General features: G+C 48.8%; 1 protein-coding gene and 1 long non-coding RNA gene across 2 annotated transcripts in view; one reads left to right on the forward strand and one right to left on the reverse strand.

The window, feature by feature from the left end:
- zfhx3b (zinc finger homeobox 3b) overlaps positions 1 to 16,870 on the forward strand; it is a 119,506-nt gene that overhangs the window by 84,758 nt on the left and 17,878 nt on the right. The window contains 1 exon segment of the mRNA XM_028955857.1: positions 8,063 to 8,170. Within this exon segment, the coding sequence (XP_028811690.1) occupies positions 8,063 to 8,170 (108 nt within the window).
- LOC114765626 (uncharacterized) lies at positions 147 to 16,646 on the reverse strand. The gene is made up of 4 exons (XR_003742692.1): positions 16,414 to 16,646; positions 12,107 to 12,165; positions 796 to 896; positions 147 to 241 (listed from the first exon to the last, which is right to left on the reverse strand). It is a non-coding gene; the product is annotated as an uncharacterized LOC114765626 (long non-coding RNA).

Consider the following 16,870-nt stretch of genomic DNA (forward strand, 5'->3'; position numbering starts at 1 on the left):
GCCTGAACACAACAAGACTGGGAGAGACAGTGGAGATTCGTTCAGATCAAAGTACAGAACTTTTTTTTTTTTTTTTAATTAAGAAAAAAAAGGAGTCTAAAAAAGAGAAAAGGAATCAGACCTTTTTTTTCCTCCTTCCTATTAGGAAGAAATGTCAAGCGCGGTGGCGAAGCGATAGTCGGCGCCCGTCCCTTTGTTGTCCCCCCTGACATTGCGGGCTAATTTTTCATGGTTATTTGAACTGGAAAATGAAAGAGAGGTTTGCGATTATTTCCTATAAATGACAACACAATCGCATTACGCTTGGCTACAAACACAGAGAGGATATTGCCTTTTCATATTTCATGTGAGCATAATGGATGGGATATGCAAAGAGGGGCCGGGAAGGAAAGACAAATGGCAAAAAAGGAGCAGCCATTGTTTGATTTGTGCAAGAAGGCGACCCGCTAACGGGAGAGGGAGCCGCGTTTCCCCGTTTTTTTTTTTTTCAATAAGTGGTGGCGCTTCTGAGTGCCTCCACAATGTATTCATTGAATTTCTTTAGCGGATTGCTATTAGCTGCCACCTGGGGTGGAATTGTAATGATCTCGACTGGGCGTGTGAAGTATACGCGCCCTGTGTGTGTGTGTGTGTGTGTGTGTGTGTGTGTGTGTGTACGCGTGGACTCTAAAATATCAAAGCCTGAGCTGAGAAAACAAGTGTCCGAATTCCACGATGAGGCTTATCTTTGTTTTTCAGGCAAAGGCACACACATATATCACAAAGATACACACGGCGAGTGCGGTATAGGTGTACCTGGGGGCGCCGCTTCAGCCCTCTGATGTGCACGCAGTTGCACGCCAGTCCTGACTCGAGCTGGATTTCATTCAAATGCACGAAGAACTCGCTCCATCTCTCTTAAAACACACACACACACACACACACACAAACATCAGTGCGCAAACACATCAATAATGGCCCATATCTTATTTTCTCAAATGAAATTGATTAGCTGATTTGGTATTCATAACCCTTTGGAAATTCTCTTTTATCCGGGAGCAGCGCTCTCATAAACAAGCTGCCGGGCCTGGCCGTTCGGGCACTGGTCTGCCCCAGACGTGGAGCCCAGGGCCAGGCCAGAGCCGCAGGGAGCAGAGAGGAGAAAAAACGTCCGGGAGAAGAGAGGAGCGTGGGCCGCCAGGCCGGCTTCATGCGCGCTTGTGTTTAAGTTCGTGCTGACGTCCAACGTAAAAATGCCAAATTCATACGATGAATTTCAAACACACAAACACACGCACACACACACACACACACACACACTTGGGGAAAAACCCACATGTGCACACGTGCACACCAAGGTGCACGTTACATACACCCCAGTCAGAGGCGCATTGATTTCCTGAGCTAATACCTCCACAGCGCAATCCACAAGCAGATGAATGCACTACAAAGATATGCAAATGGCGCGCTCGATAAATCGACAGGCGGAGATCTCTTTCAGGCTCGGCGCTGCACCGGCCTGTAGTTCCTAAACAGAGACATAAACAGATAAGTACCTGTTAATAGACAAACGAAGGCGTGCGCTCAACCCCCTCACGCACGCCCGCTTTTTTGGTCAAGGCCCAGGACTGATTATGCATTATCGTTTATTAAGGAAAGCTCTCCGTTGCACAATCTCATTTACATTTACGGGCATTTACCAGCGCGACTTACAACCGGGAGTTACAGGGACAGTGACTTGCTCAGGGACACGATGGTAGTAAGTGGGGTTCGAACCTGGGTCTTCCGGTTCATACCCGAGTGTCTTACCCACTCGGCTACTAACCCCCCCCCCATCTCATGGCTGTCGTGAGTCGAACGTTGAAGCCTAATAGGTTTTATGTAATGCATTTTTGCATATGGGCTCTGGAAAAACAAAGCGTGCGGCGTACAGTAAGTGTTCATTTAGTCCGATTTCACGTTAGTGTAAGATGAACACTTCACCGCGGCACATAATGTACCGAGATCATTTTAAAATGAAGTGGTCTAATAAAACACGGCTGTGCTGTATATTTATCTGTGTGTGGGTGTGTGTGTGTGTGTGTGTGTGTGTGTGTGTGCGTGGGTCTCCATGAAAGCGTGCTCTCCGGTCGGCTCTACCTGGTAATTAAATGGAGTTTTGTGGCAAAAGCCGGACGCAGAGAGATGAACTATGAACAAAAGAGCTGTGACAGTTTCGGGTTATATGTGATTTTTTTTGTGTGCCCAACCCCCCCCCCCCCTTTTTTTTTTTTTTTTTAGCCAAATGAAAAATCAATACATTTTCCGGGTGATACATATTCAGAGTGCCCAGCCAGCTTCCGTTCGGGTGGGTTAAGTGGGGAAGGGGGGGTGGGTGGGTGTGGGAGAGGTGGAAGCGGGCCGGGCTCGCCTGTCACAACTGTACCATCACGTTTTCCGGCCCACTGGTGAGCAGAGCTGATGTGATTGCCCTTCATGAGAACGCCGAAGCATCTTTTTTATCCTTTTTCTTTTCTTAGCCCGGGCTTAGGTGAGCCAACTCCCACCCACCCCACTCTCGTCCTCCAGGATTCAGCTGGGCCCGGCCACCCCATGGCCATTAAGACACATCAAGACACACAAACGCAAACAAGGACAAATATGCTGCTGCAAATGTGTATTATGAACGAAAACATTAAATGTGGAAATAATAGTCATAGGAAATAATTGTTGGGGTCTATTACAGTGTCCAGTCCTCCTTTAATAAATAGATAAATAAACACGCTCACTGGTTTATATTTAGTATGCGCTCTTATTACAGCCAGTGAAATATGTTTTATGTAATTCTGCGGAATATTCCGGTGCTGTGTGTAAATTGTGCTTCTCCAGTGGAACGGGTAGAAATGAAATTCATCCACAGTGACCAGTGACTTTGTAAAGGCGCTGTAGCTGTAGCTGTAGCTGTAGTTGGAAAGGCGGGAGGGGGGGGTCACAGAAGGCCTTGGGGATTTTGAGGGGTGGGAGGGAAGTGTGTGTTTGGGTGGCGAAAAAGCAGCAGTGGGAGACACTTTGGAGAAGTGGATGCTGGGAGCAGGGTCTGCTTTTCTTTTTTTTTTTTTTTTTTTTTTTTAGCCATTAGCTTAGCCTGCTTCTGTAGCCCCTCTCTCTCTCTCTCCCCTCGACCCCCTGCCTCCCTCCATACCTTCTGCCCCCAGCCCCATGGAGACACAAAGTGCTCATTCACATTTAGATCTGGAGGTCATGGCAGGGCCAGAGTGAGAGAGAGAGAGAGAGCGAGAGAGAGAGAGCAGGGCCATGGCTTCTCAGACACAGGTCAGCAATCTGCTCCACGCCCGCCCAGAGACGCCGCCATGTAAACCCAGAGAGGTACCTCTTCTTTCCTTTCCCTACACACACTGTCTGTTTACAGTGTGCGTGTTTGACGGACATGTGCTTTGGCGAGTGTGTGCGAGCTCGAGGGAAGTAAACGCAGATACGAGCTTCTCTTCTCTGTGTGTGTGTGTGTGTGTGTGTGTGTGTGAGAGAGAGAGAGAGAGAGAGAGGGGAGGGAGGTGTCTCGTGTTGTCAGGCAGTGTGGTCAGCAGCATGGTCCCAGTGATGGTCAGACGATGGCTCGGTGTTCATGGAGGAGGGGGGTATATCGCGGTTTTAAACATTATAAAATTCACATTTCACAGTGATCTTGATATGTCGTTATATATGAGGCAATAATAATTCGATTTATGGATTTTTTCATATTGTAGACAGGAAAGATTGGCAGCAGTCGGGGGAGAGGGGGGGTGTTCATTTGGATTTTGGGGGGACGCAGTGTTCTGTCTAATGTGGTTTGTGGGGTCTCGCGTGCGGGGTGCAGTAGATGGAGGGGTGCAGATAGGGCGCGGAGTTGCTGATATGGGGGAGTGGACAATGGCTGAAACCCCCCCCCAACCCCTGACACTCCCGCTTGCCCACCCCACCCCCAGCATGGGGCCTGTGTCTCTTTATCCCAAGGTACCCTTCTGTCACTTCCATTTTCCGCCGCCCCGCCAGGAGTCAGAGCAGCTTTGATATGGGGAAGGGGTGCAGGGGACGGCGGGGAGGGTTATAATAAAAGAAAGAGCGAAAGTGGAGGAGAGAGACAGAGCTCGTGAAGTGTGAAATCAGATTGCGTTTTTATCCGACAGTGCCGAGTTTAAGAAAAAGGAAGCTGTCCGGTGCGAGACAGACAAACAGAAGGGGGTGTGATTTTTCTCTCTCTCTCTCTCTCTCTCTCTCTCTCGCTCTCTCGCTCTCTCTTTCTTTCCTAAATCACACCCAGCCCGGCTGCACTGACACCTGGTTAAAATGATAACCGCCGCAGCCTCCTTTACCATAATGAGGGTAATGAGCGAAGGGGTTCAGACCTCCAGACCAGGCCCCTCGTCACAGCCCCGCTAAGCCCACCGCTGGGTGCTTCATGCCGGGGAGAGAGAGGGGGAGAGAGAGGCAGCGGGAGGAAAAGAGAGAGGGGAAGGGACAGCAGAGGGACAGGCTGATGAAGTTAGGACCAAAGATGCAGCAGCAGAGAATGCGAAACACTGGCAGTCCTTCCGTGCAGGTATGTATTGTGTATATTAATATATAAAATATATGATTTCTCATTTTATAGAGAGCCCTGTCAAAGTCTCAGGTGAAGTGTGTGTGTGTGTGTGTTTTGGTCAGTAACACTGTTCTCTGTGGAACGCAGACTGAAGCTCATCTTCAGCTGCCGCACATTTCCTGCCCGGGCATCTGCTTTTGTAATCTGCACATATTTCTCTGCTTTCTTCCCTTCCCTCTGTGTATCTGTCTCTCTCGCCCAATCCCCCTACCCCCACTTCTCTTATTGTGCGTGTGGGGGTCTAGCTTTTCCCCAGTTTGTATAGGGTGACACCTATGGGTATGACTGAGTCCCTGCACTCAAGAGAAAGCGAGCTGATGGAGCTGTGTGTGTGTGTGTGTGTGTGTGTGTGTGTGTGTGCTCTAGGCGCTCTTCTCTACCCTGCGTGACCCGTCTGTTCATGTTCTATTGGTCAGCAGACTGGATCCTTTCTGTCCCTACGGTGCATCAGCTCAGCAGATGGGCTGAAGAATTTTTTCATATTCAACATCATATTAGTTTTTTTTGATGTTGTAGAATATCATTGTTTGGAGATGTTTTTTTTATTATTATTATTTTTTTATTGTTTTCAGCTCTTGACCTCGTGGGACTCTCTGTCTGACCGAACGAGGCCGTCCGTTCGCAGCCTACTCCTAGGCCACTTGTGACCTTTCATTAATTATGGCTGGCATGGCTTTAATGATCGCGTAATGCCGTGCCAGATGCCACGAGGAGCGACTTCAGTCTTTCGCCACTTACAGATGCAGAAATGCCCCCGAAATTAAATGCTTTCGTTTCCGCTCGCAGCAGGGCAAGGTCACGGTGCCGCTCCAGGCTGAAGTGTCACATATCTTGATTTCTTCTTCCAAAATGAAAGAAATTAAATGGTGTGTGTGTGTGTGTGCGCGTGCGTGCGTGTGTACAGGACGTAATGGCAGCCTAATGGCTCGGTCTGGAGAATGAGTGTGAAGGTAGCGGCTGTCGTATTCGGCGGGGAGAAGATTGCCAGCGCGACGCTCCTCAACCTGTAGGTGTGGAATTAGACACACATCCGGCTGTCTGTGAAGGTGTGAAAATTTACCTGGGGATTATTGTGTAATCTGAGCTCTTCTGCGGCTGTGCCGTAGACTAATGCCTGGAGAGTTGTGGCTTTACACAGGCTGTGATTTTGAAGGCTCTTTTCTATTTCTCTCTCTCGCAATGCTTTTCCACCCGTTGGTTTAGGAGATCCTAGCCAGCAGCGAATGGGCTACACTGAACGGAAATTGCTCGTTGCCTTGGTAACATAATAGAAACATGCACATTTATGAAAGGATGAATAAAAAAAAGGAATATAGCAATTGGGATCCAGGGAACAGTTAAATACGTTCATTTAAACACAGCATCACTGCCAGTTCTCAGCAATAAGGCCTAACAACATAATCCATACACCAATCACGCGCCCCTCAACCGAACCACTTCCGACACCACCGGGTCCCGCTCGTCAACTCACATGCGTCTACTAGAGGCGATGAGTCCATTCCAATATGCCTATATACTTTAATAAACACACTAACATGTAGGGAAATTGGTGATTCAGCATCATGTGTCCATGTTCTGGGAAAATCGAGTTTATATTTCATAAATATGCTCATCAGAGAATCAGGATATCTGCATGACCTCAAGAGCTCTGAAATCTTCATTTAGAGCCAGAATCTATAATTACTGCCTCATTTGGACACACCACTGTGCTGTTGTATTAATAATTATAATAATAAAAAAAAAAAACAATAGATTTCCTCCATCAATAATTTAAACATCGTAACAAAAGGTTAAATGACACTTCTTCAGCACAGCCTACGAGTCTGACGTGTGTTCGTGTTGCAGTTCGTCCCATTTAATGCCGTCGCCGCCACACAAATGAATATGTGTAGCAGGACGTGGTAATGTTGTTTTTCGAGAGCGTGATGGATGGAGCACGTTGAGCGTTGGTAAAATATACCGCGGCTTAAACACACAGTATGCGTGAGATGATGAAGAAGAAGAGAAAAACGGAGACGATGACTAGCATGGCGCTTGAAACCATTTTCAGACTTTAAAGGTTTATGGCGGCGGCTGTGGAGCGATGGTTGGGGGGCTTCGGGTTACGTGTGTAATAGGCCCTCTTTAAGTGCTCCAAACATTAGATCATAAGAAGGGGAAAGAAAAAAGAAAGACGGCACAAATTCGCGATTGTTTTTAGCCGTTCCATTCCAAGCGGGGATTGTGTGTTCAGAATTGACCGTACGGATGAATATTTGAACAGGATATTTCAGTAGCTGTTGTGGCGCTGTCAATACGTCAATAGACCTCATCGCTGCCAGAGTGTGGAAGCATTTTCAAAAAGAACATTTAAGGTCTTTTGCTGTGAATTAGCTGACTTGTGTAATAACTGATAAGGCTTATTGACTGCGGCCGGTTTACAGTTGTCGAATCAATGGCGGTGCGCTCCGGCCGTACCACTTTTAAACAAACTTAACGGGCATAGGGGGCTCTCAGGGGGGCGCAGGGGGGAATAAAAAGGATTGATGCCCACTTTATTATCTGTTTTTTTTTTTTTTTTTTTTTTTTGAAGCAACTTCCCCCTGTTACTTACAGATGGCATTATCGGATATCCATTGTTCGGAGTTCACTGCTTTTAAATGGCCTGATATATCGAGCCAAGGCTTTTAAGGTGGTTACCGGGGAGTTCCGTGCTGCGACTAGGGCAAAATCAAATGAATTGTGGGCTCAGTTTTAAATATTAATGTTTCTTTTTTTCCGCCGTGCATTACCTGTGTTTGGCGGGGAGACGAGGCCGGACTGCAGCTGGCGATCACAGTAATGAATGTGGAGGGATGTGCGATAGAGAGACTGGGAGGGAGGGAGGTTGAGCGGGCGAGCGAGCGGGAGAAGCGCCATTATTTTTCCTGTCTGCATAGTTCTGAGCGCTTTGGAAAAATGTGTGTATGTCTCTACCACATGTGTGTGGTTTTGTGCTGTTTTTATGTCCATATTAAAGAGAGGAAGCCATAAAGATATTTGTGTCATGGTCTTGCATAAATGAAGAATTATCTGCAGTGCTGGGACTCATTTAACTGAAAATCTTTAGCCATAAAAAATAAACAATTGGCACATTTTTAAAGACAATAACAATCATTTTTGTCTTTTATTAAGATGTAAAAGCATTTTTGCAGCACAACACAAGTGTGCAACGCTGCCCTTTATTTAATTTCTGGTTGCGGTGTGGTGAAATTAAAGGCAGAGAGGGTAATTAAAGCACGAGGGGGGGGTTGGGGGGGGGGAGGGTTGTAACGGACCGCAGCCCCCGCCCCTTTTGTCTGCTAACGTTGTAAATGGCTTGTCGGCGAGAGTAATTGCAACGCGTGCTCCTATAAGAAAAAAACGCCACCGTCCCTTTAAGTGCCTCCGACCAATTCTGACGAAGCAGTGATTTGCATATCCCCGTCTCCTCTCCTCCCCCTTCAGGAGAACTGAGTGAGGATGTGGAGGCTGTCTGCGAGACCACCACAGAGCAGGAGGACCAAACCAAAGACAGAGAGGGTGGGGGGGAGAAGGAGCTCTCCAAAGGCGCAGGTAAGGCCTGTTTCTGTCTTCCGAAGAGGGGGGGAGACAGGGCTTCTTTTCTGGAGGGGGGAGGGGCCAGAGGGAAAGGTCAGGGAGGGTGGAGGAGGAGGAGGGTGCATCTGAGTGGAACAGAGCATTTTCGTTTAGTTTACTGGCCACTTGCTGCTGATGAACTTGTTAGACGTTTTTTCGCTCTTTAGTCAAATCAGCAGGGCCACAAACAGGGTCCACCTCTTTGATCAAACACACGCAAGATCGCCATTTCTGACCGCTGCTGTGCGTTCGCACGTATAAGAATGGTGTGTATGTTTCTTTTTTAAAAAAAGGTGAGGCCTCTGTGGAACGCTCCCAGGCAGAGGTGTGAGGGGGTGTGTGCTTTCGGTGGCAGGTGCAGGAACTGGGTTGCAGTGCAAAGGCCTGGCGTGGCCGGAGCCAGTCTGTGGGGAGGCCTGTGTGTGTGAAGGCCGTGAAGGGAGGGTGCGCAGTGGTGCATGCTGGGCTAGCTACTGAGGGCATCAAGCATATGAAACTGATTCTAAGAACAATGACAATAATAATAATGGTACTAATACTATTATGGTCAGCATAAGTGTGTTTGTTTATCTGTATGTTTGTTTTAATATATATATATTTTTTTGTATTTCAGTTTGACATTTACCATAGTAATAATAGTGATATTACTTGTTATGAATGCACACACACACACACACACACTCTCCAGCAGACTGTGTGTGTCCCTGTGGACAGCTTTCTGCCAGGGCCAGAGGAGGAGGGGGACCGCTTGAAGGGAAGTGGGGGCTCATAGGCTCACAGTTAGATGCGGTGACCCCTGACCCCTCAGCCGTTCAGAAGCCCCAGGCTTGGCCTTTTACAGACTATGGCTTCAGCAAACCTGTGCAGAGTTGATTTGATTTTTTTTTCAGCATTATTTAAATGCATTGATGTCACATTTTTTTTTGCTTTTTTTTTTTCGTAGTACTATATTTAAATTTTTGCCTTTTCTGGCTAATTCAGGCATGTCAGGCGTGTGCGGTGACAGCAAAAGGTTACGATTCAGCAAAAAAAAAAAACTTCAGCATGTAGCATGTTTCATTATTTAAAAAAGTGCAGCACAGGAAAAGTTCGTTTCCACGTTTGAAGCCAAATCTTTGTTAAGGCAAAAAAAAAACTTCTTTGATATTCAAACTTTTATTTTAAATGAGGCTGAGTTGTTTGTGTCTTTGAAAGTGTGGCACCCCTCCTTTGATGGAAGAAGTAATGATATGCATGCCTGACTGAAAAGAGCTAAAAGTATATTTTAACACATCAAAATAAAGCACTTTAAAAAGCATTAAAATGAGCTGCCTGATTAATAATTCAGACATACCTGTGGTGCACAGGAAGACGAATGCTCGCATTAGGATACCTCGTTTTCTCTTTTTTTCCACCCTTTTTTTCTGAAAGCCATGCAATTTGATACAAGAATATTCGATTCCTTTCCTCCCCCTTCTGTCAGTCGCTAATCACTAAATAAGTGTGTTTCCGTGTTTTCACAAAGGAAGGAGATGTGCTCGTCTATGAAAAATTCACAGGTTCCCAGCAGCTTATTAGAAACGCTTAGTTTAAAAATAGCGCGTGCATTAGGGAACCGGGGGTCCGGGTCCTCCGTTTGATGTCTGCGGTGAAGGTGATGGGCGGGGTGGGGGGGCGATGGGGAGGGTGCGGGCCTAGTTGCAGCGATACGGGAGGAGAGAGGCGCAGCCTAATGGCGTTTTTAAGCTTCTACGGACGACGGGCCTTGCGAAAAGCGTGGGAAAAAAAACATGGCCGCCGCGCCCGCCTTGGCTGGTGGCTGTCTGAGACGGTCCGGGCGCTGGCGTCTTAACACGCCAGCTAACCGGCTATTTATCTAAAGAGATTTGAGTCAAGGCTCCTGAACCTGCGTTGTTATTAAGGCCCCGTCATTAGCGCCGTTCCGTCTTTAGCCCTCTTCTGTCATTAGCGTTATGGAAGTTCCTCTCCTCCTGTCAGGCGAGCGCGGGAACTCTTTGGCGTCGGAACATTGCTTACTTTGGAGGTGACAGTCGCTGTCAAGTAGAACACATTAGCTGCAGCGCAGAATAAAGCCGTCTGCCTATTTAAAGCCGCTGTCAATATGGCTCCCTTTCCTCTTTTGCTCATCTGCGGCTGCAACGCTCGTTTCATTACGGCCATTTAGAGAGACACTTCGAGCACGTGTTGGACGGGCGCGCGTACGCCATGTCGCGCGGTGAAGGATGGCATTGTTATTCTCTCTTTAAGAATGGCTACGCACACACACACACACACACACACACGTGGAGAGCGAGGGAACCAGGGGCTTTTTGTAATTATTTTCCCAGAGAGAGGGAAGGGGGCGAAATGACAGGCGAAAGCGAGATGAGGCCGCGGTGTTGAGATCATTACTTATTTAAACAATAAAATTACGTCGGCAGAAGACGCAATTTAGCCACCTTCCCCAATAAGCATTGCGGGGATTGTTTCTAATGCCGGCGTATAAAATATTCATAAAAGGGTTAGCCCCGAGCCTTCCCTTCTCCGCCTCTCCACCACAAGCGCTACACCTAGCTGATGGGGGGGTTGGGGCTACATACCTTGTATTAAAGCATCGGGGATATTAATGTGGCAGTCCAATGCGGGCGGGGTGGGGGGTAGATGGGGGTAAAAGGGCAGGGTTCATTAATACCGCTAAGGGCTTGAAGGAGTGGGCTGGTATGAATTTGCCCCCCACCACCTCACCCCGTGTCTTTTTACTCACACCTGAGCGTGACAGAGAGAGAGAGAGAGAGAGAGAGACAGAATAAGGGTCCGGTGCCGTTCTCCGCCATGGCAGCTTATGAATAATTCCAAGGGCCCCGCCCCTCCATCACCCGTACCTCTGCCGCCTGACTTTTAAATTACCAAAGCCGGGGAAGGGGGGGGTGGGGGGCAGAAATAATATTATGTTGCGGGTCGTCCGCACACTGACACAGACAGAGCACCCTGCCAAATGACCCCCTCCCCCCCCCGTCCCTTGCCCCTCGTATATTTGGGTAAACATACGACCGGTGGTGATTGGATGAGCCGAGGGGACTTGGGTGTGTGTCTCTGAGCTCGCGGGACCTTCAGCACCCCCTAGGTGCAGAGGGAGGGGACTGCAGGCCCCTTTTCACCCCGGCTCGGCTGCCACTCCCGCTGCTGCCGTCTGGATTTGTCTGAAGCCATTTTGGGGTCTGGAAGGTTTTAGGCATATGGTCTTTATTTTGTGGCAACAGCTCCGGCTGCTTGTCAGTGAGATTTGTCTGTCCGCCGACCGATTTCCGGCTGTATAATTGTAATGATTTGTTTTTGTTTGGTGAGGTAATGTGTATTTCATGGCACTTAGATGTAAAATGCTGTCTGTTTTAATGCCTGAAATGGGTATTTCAGTGCTGTGCGTGCCCAGCGTGTGCAGAGGCCACAATTGTTTTGCATATTCACATCATGCACCCCCCCCAACCACTCGCCCTCCTCCAAATTAAAAAAAGAAATCTTCCGTCTTGGAAGATAATAGCCCATAAATTGTCCTTGTTTGTGTGCCCCAGAAAGAACGGTCTATACGAGTTTTACTGCCTATATTCTAATGAGGCTGTCTCCAGTGGGCGCCTGTGAGCGCGTGTCCTCTAAAGGTGACTCAGGTGCACAGCTCGGCCGCGGCACTCTGAACATCAGTCATTCATCCTCTAATTAATGCCTCATTTAATTTGCCCAATTTTTAAATCTGCCTTTGTTGCAGCCGTAGCCTTTAGGCCTGGCCCTGGCAGGCCGAGCTGGATTTTCATTTAATAAAGGTTTATACACCAAGGATACAAGGGCGATATGAATCGTTTCAGCGCATAGTCGGTTTTGGCGCCAGGCTTTTTGGTTGTAATTTTCTTTATTTGAAATTAATTGATGCAGAGTAATTACCTTAGAAATATGAGGTGAAATGGAATACAGCCCTCTGTCGCTCTGGGCCCTGACGTGGCCTGTAGATTAAAAAAGACAAATATAAAAAAGAGAGGTGGGGCGGGGGGATGAAAGATAATATTCGGTTATTGTTAGCAAACGTATTAAAAGTGAATGGCTTTTAGCACTGGGGAGTTGAAGCTGCTTTTCCATATTAATGTTTAAATTGCTGAGGGACCAGGAGCAGTTTTTTTTTTTTTTAATGTCACAAGCCAGAGGACAAGAGTAGGGTGGTGGAGTGTTTTCGGCCCTGAGATGGTCTGATGGAAGTTAAAGGGATTCTGCGCAGAGACACCAACCATGTGGTGGACGTGGAACAGCTAGAGATGGCAGAAGTTTTGGCCGAACTTTTGCATCAGTCTACTGGCACAATAGCTTAAAAGCAGAAATGTCCTTGTTTTTGAAAATTGTTTTGCACATTAAAATGATGTCAAATTGGTCAAAAATCCTGTCCAGACATCTGGTAGCCGTAAATGGCTGTTAATATCTGCATAAATGTAGAGAGGCCCATTATCAGCAACAATTATTCTTGAGTTCTAATGGAATGCCGTGTTCACTAATGCAAGTCTGTCACTTTAAAAGGTTTATTGATTATTAAAACTAACAAAAATGGACTTCTAGAATTCTCAGGGTCTCCCAAGCTGAAATTGCTGCAAACGGAAAGAAACATTATATATATATACACTGTGTGTATAAATTTGTATTTTATTTTATTTATATATTTTATCTTTTTGACTCATGTCAAAGAAGGACATCTTAAAGGGCCTTAAACTTTTAAATGATAATGTAATAATAATATCATTACAACTACTTCTACTACCAATAATAATATCAGTAGTATTGCTAATAATAATAATAATAATAATAATATGTAATAGTAGTGTTTGTGGGTACTGAAATGAGACAGGAAGCTGCATTTGTGACATCTCAGCTGGTTTTGGGGCATCGAGCGCATTAAAACAGCCTCAGCATGCCAGGGGAAGTCGCCCCATCTGCCCTCTCTTCTTGCTCTTCCTCCCGTTCCTTGCTGCCAACCTCATTCGGCCACGTCCGGTTATAGCATCCACGTCCAGAATATCGCTTTCCCAAGGACGCCACCGGTAATGACAGGGCGGCAGCTGAGCTCGCATTCCTGCAGGATTTCAGTGGGTGAGGAGGACCTGTTGTATTAACTCCAGCGGCAGCTTTGTGCCGTTGCTCGGTCGGTCGCCCCAGCTGTCGTCTTTTTTTTTTCTGCTCCTGGTAAGAACAAGAAGGCCCTGATTCCTCCCCGGGAGAGCCGGGTCTCCGCGCTGACGAAGGCTGAGTAATGCGTCTCAGCTCGAGGAGGAGGAGGTGAGAGAAGGTGCCAAAGTCCAATTCACTTACGGGACTCGGCGGTGCAAAAGCCCCCGTTTACCGAAAAAGGCCATGAATTAGTAATCACCTAATTGACTTTTAAGATGTTTCCCTCCCCACCACTACCTCCCGCCTGCCCCCCTCGTTCTTTCGAGCCGCAAGATGAAAGTCCAGCCGTCCGGTCCGTCTAAGTGAGTTCATGCGCGGCGACGGCCATTGTTTGGACGAGCGGTCGGCACTGCGAGGAACCGCAAAGTTTCAGCAGAGCTTCTCTTCCCGATCAAAAGGTTCCTGCCGCACGTCCGGAGCTCTTGGGGAAATGGAACCATGTGCAGTGCACAGAACCACGGGCCCGTAGCGTTCGCGAAGCGCCGCTCCCACCCTCGCAACATTCCGGAATTCGCAGGGCCTTTCGGGGTTTGATTGCTAATTAAGAACGCTGATTAGCTGAAGTTCCGTGATTGGCGCGTTCAAGGACGGTCCACAGTCAGGCCTCGGCGAGCGGTCTGTTCATTGTGCCCGTAGACTTCAGGCTCTGTAGCTGATGTTGCTGGCCGGCTTGATCTGACACGCTCCGCCACAGGTTCGTGTTCCTTTATTGATACTACATACAAACAATATATAGGATTTTTTTCCCCCGTTACAGTGTGTTTTCAGCTTTGCTTGGTGAAGGTATGTTTTGTTGTCCATCAAAACGGGACACGGTGGCTGGACTTTAGTCACGGGGCCTGTGGCCCTTGTGATTGATCACATTTATGGAGCCCTAACATGGCATGACGGGGCGAGGCAGTGCCCTGAGTCGGACTCCGGCCCCCCTCCGGGGCCCAGACAGGCAGCTGCTGCCTGACCCACACTCCCCTCTCCCGGTCAGTCCAGCGTTGATGTGAGACGTCACGAAGGCCCCGGTCTTGATTGCTCCGCTGTTTTAATTGTTGCATTTCTAACGCATCAACTTGCGCAGCAGAATAATGGGAATCTTTAAGCGATTTGGAAACGACCGTCACTGGCCCCCTGCATATGCTGCCCATTACCCCGCCCGATAGAGGACACCGGACTCGTTTTACGCTCGTTTTTTTTTTATGAAGGCCCTCCATCAGCTCCCTCCTCAGCTCAAGCTGTTTGCCCGTCCAGCCCGGACACATGTGCGGTCTTTGTTCAGGACATGTGTAGGACTTCACGTAGGACAGGACATTATGAAATAGCAGGGAAGCTCAAAAGAGCGGGTGGGTGTCTCTGCCAGGGGTGGTCTTCAGAGAGTAAAGAGAGGGAGAGGGGGACGTTCTAACCGGAGGTCAGGAAGTGGGGAGGACAGTCCAAGAGGTTAACGCTCCCAAAATGGATAGGTCCTTTTGTTTAACATTTCCTTTTGTTTGTTAGTGGACGTGTCTAATGGGATTGGCTCCGACTAAGCCCTAATTGTGCCACCGCCCCCCCACCTCTCAGATCCAGCAGGCAGCTCTCCCACCATAGCCGACGCCCCCACTGAGCAATCAGCTCAGCCGCCCCCCACCCTGATTGGAGGTGACACTTTAATGTCTGGAGCTGGAGAGTGGTCAACCCTGCTTAACCTGACCACCTCCCCCACGCCGCACCCGTCCCAGCAGCACCCACTGGCCCCCCAAACCCCACTGGCGATTTGCCCTGGCGCGACTGTACAAATCGGGCCAAATTTAACTCTTTATGTCCTCGTTAACGGGGCCGCCCTGCCGCCTTGAGTTTCACTGTGAATTCTTTCCACTGGTGGCCAGGCAGTGGGCTGCGAGGTTCGCCCCCCCCCCCCCCCCCCCCCCCCCCCCCCCCCCCCCCCCCCCCTCTCGCCTGGCTCCATGTGGATTTAGCTCCTTTACGAGCGCTGGTGTAACGGAGTATTTTTACCCAGGTTCCTCGGCTCTCACCGCCAGTTCTATTTTATCTCCATCTCTCGCTCTCGCCCTGTCTGTCTCTGCATTTCTGGACAAGCGGTGTATTGGGGTGTCTTATGATGGGGCGGGAAGTAATGATGGGGCCTGGTAGCGTTGAAGCAGCTCGGCGTTTTAAGATGCTGCTCGGGCAGCCAATTCTTTCGCCTCCGGACGCCTCCATCAAAGCCTTGTTGCTTACGGAACCTGCCATTTCGGTATTCCACGTATGAGATGTCCGGAAAGCCCCCACCGCATGGAGATAACGCCGCCTAGTGTGTGAAGTAATTAGCTGTTGTTTTATAGACCTTCAGATGAAAACCGCACGGCACTCTCCTTCCATTTTGAAAGACTAAATGCTTGAACTGGAAGAACACTCCGCGCCATCTGCCTTTGGTTTGCCGATGCGCTGAGCGCAGACGGGGAAACGGACTTGATGTTTGCCTCCGGACGCCTCCGTCCACCTAAACCCCCTCTAGAAACGTTGCGCTTGGCCCGGCCCAAAGGGCCTTGGGAGGATGGATTAGCGCGTCGCCGAATTCCAATTAAGATGAGAGTAGCCCTGGCACTCTCCGACTAGGGCAAGCACAAAGAGCGGGAGGATTTAGCCGAGTAGGGTCAAGCTGTAGGTCAGAAGCACCGGCAGGATTTCCGAGGATACCAGCGCCTCCAAAGCTCTGGCTCCGGAGCCAAACCGTTCCTCGGCCTCCCTCCGACACCTTCAGACACATCCCGGGGATCAAAAGTTTAATGGAGAGAAAGGGGGGAAAAAAAGTTGATGGAAAGGGAGATTTCTGGAAGGGACGGGTCTCTCGCTCGTAATTAAGGTAGATGGTAGCACCTTGCAGCCGGCGTTATTTTTGGCGTGACGTGATTAAGCAGCGCCCGAATTTAGATGAAGCCGGCACGAGACGCGCACTTTGAAGGAGCGCCGTTTCATTTTTTGGAGTAGAAAGACAGCGATTGAAAGCTGAAGGTAGAAAAACGGGTCAGGACTGATGCCGGGGTCCCAGAGTGGCGTGTCTCTCTTACCTTAATGTTGTCTGATCGGATTCTGCGAGCGCGTTTCGGCGCCTCACAAGTTCGGCGATTCCTTCGGCTGAAAGCTCGACTTCAAACGCTGACTCCGAGGCGGCGCAAAGCCCAAAGCGACTCGACGCGGCAAACTAATGTTTTGATTAGACGTCTCGGGCGGCGTCTGATGTCCTAACGATCCAAACATTGGGATAGACAGCCCGTCAGACGCGCTGGTACGTGGCCTCCCCTCTGTGGTTTGGGAGGGGAAGGTGGATGTGCGGAAGTGCATTGCGGTTTCAGCGTTGCGAAGGAGGAGAGCAACATGATGGGTTGATGAACCTCTCTCCCGCCGTGGCACCTGCAACTTCCACATGTTCCTTTAAAGCCCTTTATCCACCTTGATATTGACGGATTTGTACCCCAGCTGTCAAAGTGTCCGTCTTGCCTTGACGAGTCTCTCTCTCTCTCTCTC

The sequence above is a fragment of the Denticeps clupeoides genome, chromosome 16 (genome assembly GCF_900700375.1).
Source record: "Denticeps clupeoides chromosome 16, fDenClu1.1, whole genome shotgun sequence".
NCBI lineage: Eukaryota > Metazoa > Chordata > Actinopteri > Clupeiformes > Denticipitidae > Denticeps > Denticeps clupeoides.